This window comes from Oncorhynchus kisutch, unplaced genomic scaffold (genome assembly GCF_002021735.2).
Source record: "Oncorhynchus kisutch isolate 150728-3 unplaced genomic scaffold, Okis_V2 scaffold878, whole genome shotgun sequence".
Lineage (NCBI taxonomy): Eukaryota > Metazoa > Chordata > Actinopteri > Salmoniformes > Salmonidae > Oncorhynchus > Oncorhynchus kisutch.
The window spans coordinates 247-18,159 of record NW_022262823.1 but is presented as its reverse complement, the minus strand read 5'-3'; the positions used below and the strand labels follow the sequence as shown (position 1 = coordinate 18,159).

Sequence of the window (17,913 nt, the reverse complement as noted above, 5' to 3'; positions counted from 1 at the left end):
TAGAAAAACACAAAATAGACTAAATACGAAATAGACAAACAAACAAACAAACAAACAAACAAACAACAACGTACCATTATATGTTCAAGTAGAGAATCTATTGCCACAATGTTGTCAAAGTACGTTCTGTTGGAGAAAGAGAGAGAATGATAAACTAAGGGTAATGATGATTGATAGATTGATGAGGGTATAGATTATTGATAAGGGTAATGATGATTGATAGATTGATGAGGGTATAGATTATTGATAAGGGTATTGATGATTGATAAGGGTAATGATGATTGATAAGGGTAATGATGATTGATAAGGGTAATGATGATAAGGGTAATGATGATTGATAAGGGTAATGATGATTGATAAGGGTAATGATGATTGATAAGGGCAATGATGATTGATAAGGGTAATGATGATTGATAAGGGTAATGATGATTGATAAGGGTAATGATGATTGATAGATTGATGAGGGTATAGATTATTGATAAGGGTAATGATGATTGATCGATTGATGAGGGTATAGATTATTGATACGGGTATTGATGATTGATAAGGGTAATGATGATTGATAAGGGTATAGATGATTGATAAGGGTAATGATGATTGATAAGGGTAATGATGATTGATAAGGGTATAGATGATTGATAAGGGTAAGTGTAATGGTGATTGATAAGGGTATAGATGATTGATAAGGGTATAGATGATTGATAAGGGTATAAATTATTGATAAGGGTATAGATGATTGATAAGGGTATAGATGATTGATAAGGGTATTGATGATTGATAAGGGTATGATGATTGATAAGGGTATGATTGATAAGGGTATAGATGATTGATAAGGGTATAGATGATTGATAAGGGTATTGATGATTGATAAGGGTATTGATGATTGATAGGGTATTGATGATTGATAAGGGTATAGATGATTGATAAGAGTATAGATTATTGATAAGGGTATAGATTATTGATAAGGGTATAGATGATTGATAAGGGTATTGATGATTGATAAGGGTATAGATGATTGATAAGGGTATTGATGATTGATAAGGGTATGATTGAAAAGGGTAATGATGATTGATAAGGGTATGATTGATAAGGGTATAGATGATTGATAAGGGTATAGATGAGTGATAAGGGTATTTTTCGTGCATGTCAACATCAGAAGCCTCCTCCCTAAGTTTGTTTTACTCACTGCTTTAGCACACTCTGCTAACCCTGATGTCCTTGCCGTGTCTGAATCTTGGCTCAGGAAGGCCACCAAAAATTCTGAGATTTCCATACCCAACTATAACATTTTCCGTCAAGATAGAACTGCCAAAGGGGGAGGAGTTGCAGTCTACTGCAGAGATAGCCTGCAAAGTAATACTTTCCAAGTCCATACCCATACTTTCCAAGTCCATACCCAAACAGTTCGAACTGTTGATTGATTGAAAACTTCAGCAAGCATTTCTCAACGGCTGGCCATGCCTTCCGCCTGGCTACTCCAACCTCGGCCAACAGCTCCGCCCCCCCCCCCCCCCCCCGCAGCTACTCGCCCAAGCCTCTCCAGGTTCTCCTTTACCCAAATCCAGATAGCAGATGTTCTGAAAGAGCTGCAAAACCTGGACCCGTACAAATCAGCTGGGCTTGACAATCTGGACCCTCTATTTCTGAAACTATCCGCCGCCATTGTTGCAACCCCTATTATCAGCCTGTTCAACCTCTCTTTCATATCGTCTGAGATCCCCAAGGATTGGAAAGCTGCCGCAGTCATCCCCCTCTTCAAAGGGGGAGACACCCTGGACACAAACTGTTAGAGACCTATATCCATCCTGCCCTGCCTATCTATGGTCTTCGAAAGCCAAGTCAACAAACAGGTCACTGAACATCTCGAATCCCACCGTACCTTCTCCGCTGTGCAATCTGGTTTCCGAGCCGGTCACGGGTGCACCTCAGCCACGCTCAAGGTACTAAACGATATCATAACCGCCATCGATAAAAGACAGTACTGTGCAGCCATCTTCATCGACCTTGCCAAGGCTTTCGACTCTGTCAATCACCATATTCTTATCGGCAGACTCAGTAGCCTCGGTTTTTCGGATGACTGACTTGCCTGGTTCACCAATTACTTTGCAGACAGAGTTCAGTGTGTCAAATCGGAGGGCATGCTGTCCGGTCCTCTGGCAGTCTCTATGGGGGTGCCACAGGGTTCCATCCTCGGGCCGACTCTTTTCTCTGTATATATCAATGATGTTGCTCTTGCTGCGGGCGATTCCCTGATCCACCTCTACGCAGACGACACCCTTCTATATACTTCTGGCCCGTCCTTGGACACTGTGCTATCTAACCTCCAAACGAGCTTCAATGCCACACAACACTCCTTCCGTGGCCTCCAACTGCTCTTAAACGCTAGTAAAACAAAATGCTTTTCAACCGTTCGCTGCCTGCACCCGCACGCCTGACCAGCATCACCACCCTGGATGGTTCCGACCTTGAATATGTGGACATCTATAAGTACCTAGGTGTCTGGCTAGACTATAAACTCTCCTTCCAGACTCATATCAAACATCTCCAATCGAAAATCAAATCTAGAGTCGGCTTTCTATTCCGCAACAAAGCCTCTTTCACTCACGCCGCCAAACTTACCCTAGTAAAACTGACTATCCTACCGATCCTCGACTTTGGCGATGTCATCTACAAAATTGCTTCCAACACTCTACTCAGCAAACTGGATGCAGTTTATCACAGTGCCATCCATTTTGTCACTAAAGCACCTTATACCACCTACCACTGCGACTTGTATGCTCTAGTCGGCTGGCCCTCGATACATATTCGTCGCCAGACCCACTGGCTCCAGGTCATCTACAAGTCCATGCTAGGTAAAGCTCCGCCTTATCTCAGTTCACTGGTCACGATGGCAACACCCATCTGTAGCACGCGCTCCAGCAGGTGTATCTCACTGATCATCCCTAAAGCCTACACCTCATTTGGCCGCCTTTCGTTCCAGTTCTCTGCTGCCTGTGACTGGAACGAATTGCAAAAATCGCTGAAGTTGGAGACTTTTATCTCCCTCACTAACTTCAAACATCTGCTATCTGAGCAGCTAACCGATCGCTGCAGCTGTACTATCGGTAAATAGCCCACCCATTTTTACCTACCTCATCCCCATACTGTTTTTATTTATTTACTTTTCTGCTCTTTTGCACACCAATATCTCTACCTGTACATGACCACTTGATCATCACTCCAGTGTTAATCTGCAAAATTGTAATTATTTGCCTACCTCCTCATGCCTTTTGCACACTGTATATAGACTCCCCTTTTTTTCTACTGTGTTATTGACTTGTTAATTGTTTACTCCATGTGTAACTCTGTGTTGTCTGTTCACACTGCTGTGCTTTATCTTGGCCAGGTCGCAGTTGCAAATGAGAACTTATTCTCAACTAGCCTACCTGGTTAAATAAAGGTGAAATAAAATAAAAATGATTGATAAGGGTATTGATGATTGATAAGGGTATAGATGATTGATAGATGATTGATAAGGGTATAGATGATTGATAAGGGTATAGATGATCGATAAGGGTATTGATGATTGATAAGGGTATTGATGATTAATAAGGGTATAGATGATTGATAGATGATTAATAAGGGTATTGATGATTGATAAGGGTATGATTGATAAGGGTATAGATGATTGATACGGGTATTGATGATTGATAGATGATTGATAAGGGTATAGATGATTGATAGATGATTGATAAGGGTATTGATGATTAATAAGGGTATAGATGATTGATAGATGATTGATAAGGGTATAGATGATTGATAAGGGTATAGATTATTGATAAGGGTATTGATGATTGATAAGGGTATTGATGATTAATAAGGGTATAGATGATTGATAGATGATTGATAAGGGTATAGATGATTGATAAGGGTATTGATGATTGATAAGGGTATTGATGATTAATAAGGGTATAGATGATTGATAGATGATTAATAAGGGTATAGATGATTGATAGATGATTGATAAGGGTATTGATGATTGATAAGGGTATTGATGATTAATAAGGGTATAGATGATTGATAGATGATTGATAAGGGTATTGATGATTAATAAGGGTATAGATGATTGATAGATGATTAATAAGGGTATAGATGATTGATAGATGATTGATAAGGGTATAGATGATTGATAAGGGTATAGATGATTGATTTGACCCATTTTATCGCAGGAGGAAAATAATCCCCCAGTAGGAGGATTTGAATGAATATTAAATATTCACAATCAAGGGGGCAGCTGGAAGCAGTGTTTGTAGGCTATACAAAACAGTACCGTACCTACATTGTACCTTAAGCTGGGTATAAATACTACAGATTGGGTTCCAACAGGCCTGGACCCAACTCATTGGAACGCCCCCACCCCATGACCCAACTCATTGGAACGCCCCCACCCCATGACCCAACTCATTGGAACGCCCCCACCCCATGACCCAACTCATTGGAATGCCCCCACCCCATGACCCAACTCATTGGAACGCCCCCACCCCATGACCCAACTCATTGGAATGCCCCCACCCCATGACACAACTCATTGGAACGTCCCCACCCCATGACCCAACTCATTGGAATGCCCCCACCCCATGGTCCAACTCATTGGAATGCCCCCACCCCATGACCCAACTCATTGGAACGCCCCCACCCCATGACCCAACTCATTGGAACGCCCCCACCCCATGACCCAACTCCTTGGAACGCCCCCACCCCATGACCCAACTCATTGGAACGCCCCCACCCCATGACCCAACTCATTGGAACGCCCCCACCCCATGACCCAACTCATTGGAACGCCCCCACCCCATGACCCAACTCATTGGAACGCCCCCACCCCATGACCCAAACAGCAATTTATTTTTTACACTTTATACCTGTCCAATAGCTCCCGAGTGGCGCAGCGGTCTAAGGCACTGCATCTCAGTGCTTGAGGTGTCACTACAGTCACCTTGGTTCGAATCCAGGATGTATCGCAACTGGCTGTGATTGGGGGTCCCATAGGCCAGCGCACAATTGGCCCAGCGTCGTCCGGGTTGGGCCCGTGGAGGCCTTCATTGTAAATAAGACTTTGTTCTTAACTGACTTGCCTTGTTAAATAAAGGATAACAATGGTGGTCCCGACAGAGTTAAAATCTACAGGATGGTATCTCTCCAGGAACAAGGTTGGAGTTAAAACCTACAGGAGGGTATCTCTCCAGGAACAAGGTTGGAGTTAAAACCTACAGGAGGGTATCTCTCCAGGAACAAGGTTGGAGTTAAAACCTACAGGAGGGTATCTCTCCAGGAACAAGGTTGGAGTTAAAACTTACAGGAGGGTATCTCTCCAGGAACAGGGATGGAATTAAAACCTACAGGAGGGTACTTCTCCAGGAACAGGGTTGGAGTTAAAACCTACAGGAGGGTATCTCTCCAGGAACAGGGATGGAGTTAAAACCTACAGGAGGGTATCTCCAGGAACAGGGATGGAGTTAAAACCTAGTCAACTGCCACCCCCCCCCCCAGGAAAGTTCTCCGCGACAAAAAGAATGATCAAGTTAAAATCCAACATCAGTATATGTGCTACAAGACAGAAGTGTCACATTTCTAGTAGAAAGTCATTGAGACAACCTTACTTTGACACTTCTAGCAGGAAGTCATTGAGCTCCGTCTGTTTGGCGAGGCCTCTGCACACCTGGGGATACAAAAACAACACGTCAGATGTTCAAACTAACGTCAACGATGTCATGCTAACAGTTAGTTAGCACTTTGTTTAAGTGTCAACAGCAGGATTACAGCGAGAGCGAGAGGGGTGTGGGGGAGAGAAAGAGGGAGAGGGAGAGACAGAGCGGGAGAGAGAGAAACACCTTTGTGCAGACTGCTGTAACAAAATGGTCTATTTGTGAACGGACAGAAACGCGAGAGAAACCCACTGTGACCCAGGATGCGTTGGGACACTGTACTTTTCACGTAGGTACAAACCACAAGGCTCTTTACACGCCATAATGACGGCCCTTGGGGGTCAAGTGTAAAAAGGCTTTAGGGTTGATTAGACTGAGACCTACCCAGTCACAGGGGAGTTCTGCTTCACACAAACACCATCATGAGAACACAACCCCGGACAAACGTACATGTGCAATTGTACTATGAGCGTTATTTGAGCCGATGAAGTGTTGAAACACAACAGTAGGTTATAATGTTCACAGCAGACACAACCCAATCCCAGACCCTATCCCAGACCAATCCCAGACCCTATCCCAATGACCACGTGCTACTTATCAAGCATTAATCAAGAGTGTGTTATCAAGCATTTATCAAGAGTGTGTTTTAAAGCATTAATCAAGAGTGTGTTATCAAGCATTAATCAAGAGTGTTAATCAATAATTTATCAAGAGTGTTTTATCAATCATTTATCAAGAGTGTGTTATCAAGCATTAATCAAGAGTGTTAATCAATAATTTATCAAGAGTGTTTTATCAATCATTTATCAAGAGTGTGTTATCAAGCATTTATCAACAGTGTGTTCCCAGGCATTTATCAACAGTGTGTCCCCAGGCATTTATCAACAGTGTGTCCCCAGGCATTTATCAACAGTGTTTTATCAAGCATTTATCAACAGTGTGTCCCCAGGCATTTATCAACAGTGTGTTCCCAGGCATTTATCAACAGTGTGTTACCAGGCATTTATCAACAGTGTGTTACCAGGCATTTATCAAAAGTGTGTTCCCAGGCATTTATCAACAGTGTGTTCCCAGGCATTTATCAACAGTGTGTTCCCAGGCATTTATCAACAGTGTGTTATCAAGCATTTATCAACAGTGTGTTCCCAGGCATTTATCAACAGTGTGTTCCCAGGCATTTATCAACAGTGTGTCCCCAGGCATTTATCAACAGTGTTTTATCAAGCATTTATCAACAGTGTGTCCCCAGGCATTTATCAACAGTGTGTTCCCAGGCATTTATCAACAGTGTGTTATCAAGCATTTATCAACAGTGTGTTATCAAGCATTTATCAACAGTGTGTTCCCAGGCATTTATCAACAGTGTGTTCCCAGGCATTTATCAACAGTGTGTCCCCAGGCATTTATCAACAGTGTGTTCCCAGGCATTTATCAACAGTGTGTCCCCAGGCATTTATCAACAGTGTGTCCCCAGGCATTTATCAACAGTGTTTTATCAAGCATTTATCAACAGTGTGTCCCCAGGCATTTATCAACAGTGTGTTCCCAGGCATTTATCAACAGTGTGTTACCAGGCATTTATCAACAGTGTGTTACCAGGCATTTATCAACAGTGTGTTCCCAGGCATTTATCAACAGTGTGTTCCCAGGCATTTATCAACAGTGTGTCCCCAGGCATTTATCAACAGTGTTTTATCAAGCATTTATCAACAGTGTGTCCCCAGGCATTTATCAACAGTGTGTTCCCAGGCATTTATCAACAGTGTGTTACCAGGCATTTATCAACAGTGTGTTCCCAGGCATTTATCAACAGTGTGTTCCCAGGCATTTATCAACAGTGTGTTCCCAGGCATTTATCAACAGTGTGTTACCAGGCATTTATCAACAGTGTGTTACCAGGCATTTATCAACAGTGTGTTCCCAGGCATTTATCAACAGTGTGTTCCCAGGCATTTATCAACAGTGTGTTCCCAGGCATTTATCAACAGTGTGTTCCCAGGCATTTATCAACAGTGTGTTATCAAGCATTTATCAACAGTGTGTTCCCAGGCATTTATCAACAGTGTGTTCCCAGGCATTTATCAACAGTGTGTTCCCAGGCATTTATCAACAGTGTGTCCCCAGGCATTTATCAACAGTGTGTCCCCAGGCATTTATCAACAGTGTGTTATCAGGCATTTATCAACAGTGTGTTCCCAGGCATTTATCAACAGTGTGCCCCCAGGCATTTATCAACAGTGTGTTACCAGGCATTTATCAACAGTGTGTCCCCAGGCATTTATCAACAGTGTGTTCCCAGGCATTTATCAACAGTGTGTCCCCAGGCATTTATCAACAGTGTGTTATCAGGCATTTATCAACAGTGTGTTCCCAGGCATTTATCAACAGTGTGTTCCCAGGCATTTATCAACAGTGTGTTCCCAGGCATTTATCAACAGTGTGTTCCCAGGCATTTATCAACAGTGTGTTCCCAGGCATTTATCAACAGTGTGTTCCCAGGCATTTATCAACAGTGTGTCCCCAGGCATTTATCAACAGTGTGTTACCAGGCATTTATCAACAGTGTGTTACCAGGCATTTATCAAAAGTGTGTTCCCAGGCATTTATCAACAGTGTGTTCCCAGGCATTTATCAACAGTGTGTTATCAAGCATTTATCAACAGTGTGTTCCCAGGCATTTATCAACAGTGTGTTCCCAGGCATTTATCAACAGTGTGTCCCCAGGCATTTATCAACAGTGTTTTATCAAGCATTTATCAACAGTGTGTCCCCAGGCATTTATCAACAGTGTGTTCCCAGGCATTTATCAACAGTGTGTCCCCAGGCATTTATCAACAGTGTGTTCCCAGGCATTTATCAACAGTGTGTTCCCAGGCATTTATCAACAGTGTGTTCCCAGGCATTTATCAACAGTGTGTTACCAGGCATTTATCAACAGTGTGTTACCAGGCATTTATCAACAGTGTGTTCCCAGGCATTTATCAACAGTGTGTTCCCAGGCATTTATCAACAGTGTGTTACCAGGCATTTATCAACAGTGTGTCCCCAGGCATTTATCAACAGTGTGTTACCAGGCATTTATCAACAGTGTGTTACCAGGCATTTATCAACAGTGTGTCCCCAGGCATTTATCAACAGTGTGTTACCAGGCATTTATCAACAGTGTGTTCCCAGGCATTTATCAACAGTGTGTTATCAGGCATTTATCAACAGTGTGTTATCAGGCATTTATCAACAGTGTGTTCCCAGGCATTTATAAACAGTGTGTTATCAGGCATTTATCAACAGTGTGTTCCCAGGCATTTATCAACAGTGTGTTCCCAGGCATTTATCAACAGTGTGTTCCCAGGCATTTATCAACAGTGTGTCCCCAGGCATTTATCAACAGTGTGTTCCCAGGCATTTATCAACAGTGTGTTACCAGGCATTTATCAACAGTGTGTCCCCAGGCATTTATCAACAGTGTGTTACCAGGCATTTATCAACAGTGTGTTCCCAGGCATTTATCAACAGTGTGTTCCCAGGCATTTATCAACAGTGTGTCCCCAGGCATTTATCAACAGTGTGTTCCCAGGCATTTATCAACAGTGTGTCCCCAGGCATTTATCAACAGTGTGTCCCCAGGCATTTATCAACAGTGTGTCCCCAGGCATTTATCAACAGTGTGTCCCCAGGCATTTATCAACAGTGTGTTCCCAGGCATTTATCAACAGTGTGCCCCCAGGCATTTATCAACAGTATTATTAAAGCATTGGTAACCAAATACACCTGAGACATCACATACGAAAACATTTCTTTAACTGTCTGATGGAGAAAAAAAAACACATTCAATAATCCAATGCTGACCTGTACTTGGTGAATAGCTACAGATGCCCATGCTAAACACGCCGTCGCAACCTTAAAAAAAAAAAGAAAAGAAAAGAAAATATTATTTATTTGAAAAGGGACAATGCACATCAATGAACAGTTCTGTAAATGTGATTTAGCCAGCTGGCTAGTTTTCATCTGTAGTCCCTGGGAAGATAGATTAAAAACACATAGCATCATCAACATTTAGCTTTTTTTTTTACAATAATAATAATAATTAAAATAAAAAGTACAAAAATCTAGAAGCAAGAAGGAAAAAAAAGGGTAAAGATGTTTTTAAATTTGACCGTTTGCTTTATGGGTATATTAATAAATAAACTATCACATGAATATGCGTAACGGTCAGCATATAAATAGCATTCTCAGTGTTTCCTCATCCTGTATGTTTATCCAACCTAATGCCCTCTCTGAATAATGCCTGTAACGTAATATCCCAGTAGAGAAAAACTGGTTGAAAAGACGTCAACACAACGAGAATACGTTGACGTTCTTATAACGTTATTACAACCATCTTGTCCCACTGGGTAATCTAACTATTTAACCCCTCAGTTCCTGCCATCTATACACGTCTCTGATTGGCTCATTAGGAGCGAATAGCAGAGTCTTCAGGGACTAACTGCTGCTCTCCTTATGAACTAATGGAAAGAGGGGATACCTAGTCAGTTGTACAACTGAATGCATTCAACTGAAATGTGTCTTCTGCATTTAACCCTCTGAATCAGAGAGTTGCAGGGGAGGGGGATGCCTTAATCGACATCCACGTCTTCAGCACCCGGGGAACAGTGGGTTAACAGCCTTGCTCAGGGGCAGAACGACAGATTTTTACCTCGTCGGCTCGGGGATTCGAACCAGCAACCTTTTGGTTACTGGCTCAACTTTCTAACCACTAGGCTACCTTACAAAAACCTCGGTCTGATCTTAAGGGGCTCCCTGCTTCTTTCTTTATGATCTCCTATATCCTTTACAGGAAGGCATTGCCCTCGACAGTCATACGCTCTGTTTACACAGACAGGCTTGGTGTGTGTGTGTGTGTGTGTGTTTGTGTCCGTGCGTGTATGCCTGCGTGTGTTTGTGTTAGTGTGTCTGTGTTCATGCGTGCATGTACCTCCTGGTTGCTGGTATTGAAGGGCTCGTTGCCCCAGTGCCGATGCAGCTCCAGGATAGCTATGAGGTCACCGATGGCCGTGACGATGGGGAGGCACAGGACAGAGTGAACATGAATCCCTGAGTCTAAGTCCTGACCAGTGCCTTCTGGGAAACGCTGGTCCTGGAGAGAGAGAGAGAGAGAGACAGAGAGAGAGACAGAGAGAGAGACCGAGAGAGAGAGAGAGTTTAGAATCTAAAGGTCAGGGGTCAAGGGTCAAGGGTTAAGGGTGGTGAGGATGAGAAGGTAAAAGACAGGGTGAACATGAGTCTGAACCCCTGAATAACATCACACACAGAGGTCAGAGGTTATGAGGTCAAAGCATTTGAAATATAACCAAGTACTTTGGAACTGTTTTGGGTTAGGGTGTTTGGGTTAGGGTGTTTGGGTTAGGGTGTTTGGGTTATGGTGTTTGGGTTAGGGTGTTTGGGTTAGGGTGTTTGGGTTAGAGTGTTTGGGTTAGGGTGTTTGGGTTAGGGTGTTTGGGTTAGGGTGTTTGGGTTAGGGTTAGGGTGTTTGGGTTAGGGTGTTTGGGTTAGGGTGTTTGGGTTAGGGTGTTAGGGTTAGGGTGTTTGGGTTAGGATGTTTGGGTTAGGGTGTTTGGGTTAGGGTGTTTGGGTTAGGGTGTTTGGGTTAGGGTGTTTGGGTTAGGGGGTTTGGGTTAGGGTGTTTGGGTTAGAGTGTTTGGGTTAGGGGGTTTGGGTTAGGGGGTTTGGGTTAGGGTGTTTGGGTTAGGGTGTTAGGGTTAGGGTGTTTGGGTTAGGGTGTTTGGGGTTAGGGTGTTTGGGTTAGGGTGTTTGGGTTAGGGTGTTTGGGTCAGGGGTTTGGGTTAGGGTGTTTGGGTTAGGGTGTTTGGGTTAGGGTGTTTGGGTTAGGGGTGTTTGGGTTAGGGTGTTTGGGTTAGGATGTTTGGGTTAGGGTGTTTGGGTTAGGGTGTTTGGGTTAGGGTGTTTGGGTTAGGGTGTTTGGGTTAGGGTGTTAGGGTTAGGGTGTTTGGGTTAGGGTGTTTGGGTTAGGCTGTTTGGGTTAGGGTGTTAGGGTTAGGGTGTTTGGGTTAGGGTGTTTGGGTTAGGGTGTTTGGGTTAGGGTGTTTGGGTTAGGGTTAGGGTGTTTGGGGTTAGGGTGTTTGGGTTAGGGTGTTTGGGTTAGGGTTTAGGGTGTTTGGGTTAGGGTGTTTGGGTTAGGGTGTTTGGGTTAGGGGGGTAGGGTGTTTTGGGTTAGGGTGTTTGGGTTAGGGTGTTTGGGTTAGGGTGTTTGGGTAGAGTGTTTGGGTTAGAGGGTTTGGGTTAGGGTGTTGGGTTAGGGGTTAGGGTTAGGGTGTTTGGGGTAGGATGTTTGGGTTAGGGTGTTTGGGTTAGGGTGTTTGGGTTAGGGTGTTTTGGGTTAGGGTGTTTGGGTTAGGATGTTTGGGTTAGGGTGTTTGGGTTAGGGTGTTTGGGTTAGGGTTTTTGGTTTAGGGTGCATTAGGGTTAGGGTGTTTGGGTTAGGGTGTTTGGGTTAGGGTGTTTTGGGTTAGGGTGTTTGGGTTTAGGTTGTTTGGGTTAGGTGTTTGGGTTAGGGTGTTTGGGTTAGGTGTTTGGGTTAGGGTGTTGGGTTAGGGTGTTTGGGTTAGAGTGTTGGGTTAGGGTGTTTGGGTTAGGGTGTTTGGGTTAGGGTGTTTGGTTGGGTTAGGTTGTTTGGGTTAGGGTGTTTGGGTTAGGGTGTTTGGGTTAGGGTGTTTGGGTTAGAGTGTTTGGGTTAGGGTGTTTTGGGTTAGAGTGTTTGGGTTAGTGTGTTTGGGTTAGGGTGTTTGGGTTAGGGTGTTTGGGTTAGAGTGTTTGGGTTAGGGTGTTTGGGTTAGGGTGTTTGGGTTAGGGTGTTTGGGTTAGGGGTTTTGGGTTAGGGTGTTTGGGTTAGGGTGTTTGGGTTAGGGTGTTTGGGTTAGGGTGTTTGGGTTAGGGTGTTTGGGTTAGGGTGTTTGGGTTAGGGTTAGGGTGTTTGGGGTATAGGGGGTTTGGGTTAGGGGTGTTTGGGTTAGGGTGTTTGGGTTAGGGTGTTTGGGTTAGGGTGTTTGGGTTAGGATGTTTGGGTTAGGGTGTTTGGGTTAGGGTGTTTGGGTTAGGGTGTTTGGGTTAGGGTGTTTGGGTTAGGATGTTTGGGTTAGAGTGGTTTGGGTTAGGGGGTTTGGGTTAGGGTGTTTGGGTTAGGGGTGTTTGGGTTAGGGTGTTTGGGTTAGGGTGTTTGGGTTAGGGTGTTTGGGTTAGGATGTTTGGGTTAGGATGTTTGGGTTAGGGTTTTGGGTTAGGGTGTTTGGGTTAGGGTGTTTGGGTTAGGGTGTTTGGGTTAGGATGTTTGGGTTAGGGGTGTTTGGGTTAGGGTGTTTGGGTTAGGGTGTTTGGGTTAGGTGTTGGGTGAGGTTGTTTGGGTTAGGGTGTTTTGGGGTTAGGGTGTTTGGGTTAGGGTGTTTGGGTTAGAGTGTTTGGGTTAGGGTGTTTGGGGTTAGAGTGTTTGGGTTAGGGTGTTTGGGTTAGGGTGTTTGGGTTAGGGTGTTTGGGTTAGGGTGTTTGGGTTAGAGTGTTTGGGTTAGGGTGTTTGGGGTTAGGGTGTTTGGGTTAGGGTGTTTTGGGTTAGGGGTTTTGGGTTAGGTGTGTTTTGGTGTTTGGGTTAGGGTGTTTGGGTTAGGGTGTTTGGGTTAGGGTGTTGGGTTAGGGTTAGGGTGTTTGGGTAGGGGGTTTGGGTTAGGGTGTTTGGGTTAGGGTGTTTGGGTTAGGGTGTTTGGGTTAGGGTGTTTGGGTTAGGGTGTTGGGTTAGGATGTTTGGGTTAGGGTGTTTGGGTTAGGGTGTTTGGGTTAGGGTGTTTGGGTTAGGGTGTTTGGGTTAGGATGTTTGGGGTTAGAGTGTTTGGGTTAGGGGTTTTGGGTTAGGGTGTTTGGGTTAGGGTGTTTGGGTTAGGGTGTTTGGGTTAGGGTGTTTGGGTTAGGGTGTTTGGGTTAGGGTGTTTGGGTTAGGATGTTTGGGTTAGGATGTTGGGTTAGGGGTTTTGGGTTAGGGTGTTTGGGTTAGGGTGTTTGGGTTAGGGTGTTTGGGTTAGGATGTTTGGGTTAGGGGTTTTGGGTTAGGGTGTTTGGTTTAGGGTGTTTGGGTTAGGGTGTTTGGGTTGGGGTTAGTGTTTAGGGTTAGGGTGTTTGGGTTAGGGTGTTTGGGTTAGGGTGTTTGGGGTTAGGGTGTTTGGGTTAGGATGTTTGGGTTAGGGTGTTTGGGTTAGGGTGTTTGGGTTAGGATGTTTGGGTTAGGGGTTTTGGGTTAGGATGTTTGGGTTAGGGGTTTTGAGTTAGAGTGTTTGGGTTAGGGGTGTTTGGGTTAGGGTGTTTGGGTTAGGGTGTTTGGGTTAGGATGTTTGGGTTAGGGGTTTTGGGTCAGGGTGTTTGGGTTAGGGTTATATTTATAATATGTTAAATCTCACCCCTGTGATGTCCTTTACTAGCAGAGTTTGGCGTGTTGTGGCCACGTGTGTGGCGATGGTGGTCCCAAATGTGACCGGGCCAGCTGGGATGAGGGTGGGAGGACCGTCCTCAGCCACCGTTGGTTTAAACAAACACACACTCTGACGAGAGACCAGAGAGAGAGAGATGAACATGGGACACACTCAATCAGGAAGGACCATAGAGAGAGAGAGATGAACATGGGACACACTCAATCAGGAAGGACCAGAGAGACACTCAACCACTTTCTATACACTACATCATGCTAGTCATTAACAGATTAACTAACACAAACTCTGAGATGAGATACGGGATACACTCAATGACTCACTTAAAAGGTGCAATCTGCAATATTTTCATTTAAATTAATAATGTACACACATTTATTATTGAGGATACAGTCGCTTGCGAAAGTATTCACCCCCCTTGGCATTTTTCCTATTGTGTTGCCTTACAACCTGGACTTAAAATATATTTTTGGGGAGGTTTAAATCATTTGATTTACACAACATGCCTACCACTTTGAAGATTGCAAAATATTTTTTTTATTGTGAAACAAACAAGAAATAAGACAAAAAAACTGGAAACTTGAGCATGCATAACTATTCACCCCCCTCAAAGTCAATACTTTGTAGAGCCACCTAATTACAGCTGCAAGTGTCTTGGGGTATGTCTCTATAAGCTTGGCACATTTAGCCACTGGGATTTTTACCCATTCTTCAAGGCAAAACTGCTCCAGCTCCTTCAAGTTGGATGGGTTCTGCTGGTGTACAGCAATCTTTAGGTCATATCACAGATTCTCATTTGGACTGAGGTCTGGGCTTTTGACTAGGTCATTCCAAGACATTTAATTGTTTCCCCCTTTAACCACTCGAGTGTTGCTTTAGCAGTATGGCTTAGGGTCATTGTCCTGCTGGAAGGTGGACCTCTGTCCCAGTCTCAAATCTCTGGAAGACTGAAACAGGTTTCCCTCAATAATTTCCCTGTAATTAGCGCCATTCATCATTCCTTCAATTCTGACCAGTTTCCCAGTCCCTGCTGATGAAGACATCCCCACAGCATGATGCTGCCACCACCATGGTGGTGTTCTCGGGGTGATGAGAGGTGTTGGGTTTGTGCCAGACGGCACAAAAAGCTACATTTTCGTCTCATCTGACCAGAGTACCTTCTTCCATATGTTTGAGGAGTTTCCCATATGCCTTTTGGCAAACACACTTATTATTATTTATTTTTCTGGCCACTCTTCCGTAAAGCCCAGCTCTGTGTAGTGTACGGCTTAAAGTGGTCCTATGGACAGGTACTCCAATCTCCGCTGTGGAGCTTTGCAGCTCCTTCAGAGTTATCTTTGGTCTCTTTGTTGCCTCTCTGATTAATGCCCTCCTGCCTGTTCTGTGAGTTTTGGTAGGTTGTTGTGATGCTATATTCTTTCCATTTTTAATAATGGATTTAAAGGTGCTCAATGGGATGTTCAAAGTTTCAGATATTTTTTTATAACCCAACCCTGATCTGTACTTCTCCACAACTTGCTCCCTGACCTGTTTAGAGAGCTCCTTGGTCATCATGGTGCCGTTTGCTTGGTGGTGTTGCAGACTCTGGGGCCTTTCAGAACAGGTGTATATATACTGAGATCATGTGACAGATCATGTAACACTTAGATTGCACACAGGTGGGCATTATCAAATTAATTATGTGACTTCTGAAGGTAATAATTTGCACCAGATCTTATTTAGGGGCTTCATAGCAAAGGGGGTGAATACATATGCACGCACCACTTCTCATGTTTTTGTAAAAAAGAAAAGTTTTAAAAAAGGTAAACAAGTTATTTTTTTTCATTTTACTTCAACAATGTGGACTATTTTGTGTTGTCCATTACATGAAATCCAAATAGAAAATCCATTTAAAATCCAGGTTGTAATACAACAAAATAGGAAAAAATGCCAAGGGGGATGAATACTTTTGCAAGGCACTGTATATAGTACATTGTAAATTCTTCATTAATTAAGAATTGTGGCTTTAACACTCATCGCTCACTAGACTAGATCAGTGGAGCTCAGAGTAGTTGATCTGTGCTCCTCGTCAGAATATATTGTTTACTTACATTGTTACATTCTCCCATGAAATAAAGGGCAAATCCATCTGCTTTCGTCGCTGATTAAAGACAAGAGATAAGAGAAAAGTTACCATCTGTAGTTCCACAGATGGTGTGTGTACAGTATCTGCTGTGCGTGTGTTGTGTGTGGTGTGTTAGTGTGTGTGTGTGTTAGTGTGTGTGTGTGTTAGGTGTGTGTGTGTGTGTGTTACTGTGTGTGTGTTAGTGTGTGTGTGTGCCTGTGTGTGTGTGTGTGTGTGTGTGTGTGTGTGTGTGTGTGTGTATGTGTGTGTGTGTGTGTGTGTGTGCGTTAGTGGTGTGTGTGTGTGTGTGTGTGTGTATGTGTGTGGTGTTACGTGGTGGAGCACGGGCGAGCAGTGCACAGCCTGTCACATCCAATCCCCCACGCATCATCAGGGCACTGCGGCAATGTCACAGTCTTCTACCAGCACGTATGCCTGCACACACACACACACACACACACACACACACACACACACACACACACACACACACACACACACACACACACACACACACACAGCTCTGCCACAGACAGGGTCACTGGACACAGTAGACACAGCATCATGGTGCACCATGGTCCCAGTAAGACTTCTAAGCTATGTGAAATATGGGTCATCATCCAAACCATGGCAAATGGTATGGGGATGGATTGAATGGCTAGCTATGGGGGCAGGCTGTTAATGATATAATATACAGTATGGTTAGTGTCAGCTTAGCCTGGGTCCCAGATCTGTTTGTCTAGCCAACTCCTATGGATGCTGTAAAATGTGACCAAATATGACAGAGACTGAAAAACAGCTTCTATTTCTTATAAGCATCGGGGTTACAGTCCCGAACTCCTTGAAAGCGGAAGCTCTACCCTTTAGCTCAGTGCGGATGTTGCCTGTAATCCATGGTTCTGGTTGGGGAATGTACGTACAGTTACTGTGGGGACAACGTCCTCGATGCACTTATTGATAAAGCCAGTGACTGATGTTGGTGTACTCCTCAATGCCATCAGAATAATCCCGGAACATATTCCAGTCTGTGCAAAACAGTCCTGTAGCTCAGCATCTGCTTCATCTGACCACTTTTTTATTGACTGAGTCACTGGTGCTTCCTGCTTTATTTTTGCTTGTAAGCAGGAATCAGGAGGATAGAATTATGGTCAGATTTGCCAAATGGAGGGCGAGGGAAGAGCTTTGTTAGCGTCTCTGTGTGTGTGGAGTAAAGGTGGTATAGAATGTTTTCCCTTCTGGTTGCACATTTAACATGCTGATAGAAATGAGGAAAACCCGATTTAAGTTTCCCTGCATTAAAGTCCCCGGCCACTAGGAGCGCCGCCTCTGGATGAGCGGTTTCCTGTTTGCTTATGGCCTTATACAGCTCATTGAGTGTGATCTCAGTGCCAGCATCGGTCTGTGGTGGTATGTAGACTACTACGAATAATACTGATGAAAACTCTCTGGTAGATAGTGTGGTCTACAGCTTATCATGAGATACTCTACCTTAGGTGAGCAAAACCTCAAAACGTCCTTAGATATCGTGCACCAGCTGTTTTACATAAATGCATAGGCCCCTTGTCTTACCAGAGGCTGCTGTTCTACTATCCTGCCGATAGAGTGTATAACCCGCCAGCTGTATGTTCTTAGTTATCGTTCAGCC

General features: G+C 44.0%; 1 protein-coding gene across 1 annotated transcript in view; it reads right to left on the bottom strand.

Annotated features, from left to right (window-relative positions):
• LOC116362712 (cAMP and cAMP-inhibited cGMP 3',5'-cyclic phosphodiesterase 10A-like) overlaps nucleotides 1–16,353 on the bottom strand; it is a 57,303-nt gene extending 40,950 nt beyond the window's left edge. Inside the window, exons 1-6 of the mRNA XM_031816832.1 lie at nucleotides 16,255–16,353; nucleotides 14,138–14,278; nucleotides 10,657–10,818; nucleotides 9,531–9,581; nucleotides 5,640–5,698; nucleotides 75–126 (exon numbers count right to left, since the gene is read on the bottom strand). Coding sequence (XP_031672692.1) covers nucleotides 75–126; nucleotides 5,640–5,698; nucleotides 9,531–9,581; nucleotides 10,657–10,818; nucleotides 14,138–14,278; nucleotides 16,255–16,272 — 483 coding nt within the window. The 5' untranslated portion in view covers nucleotides 16,273–16,353. The remainder of the gene's footprint in view (nucleotides 1–74; nucleotides 127–5,639; nucleotides 5,699–9,530; nucleotides 9,582–10,656; nucleotides 10,819–14,137; nucleotides 14,279–16,254) is intronic.
• Between the last annotated feature and the right edge of the window lie 1,560 nt (nucleotides 16,354–17,913).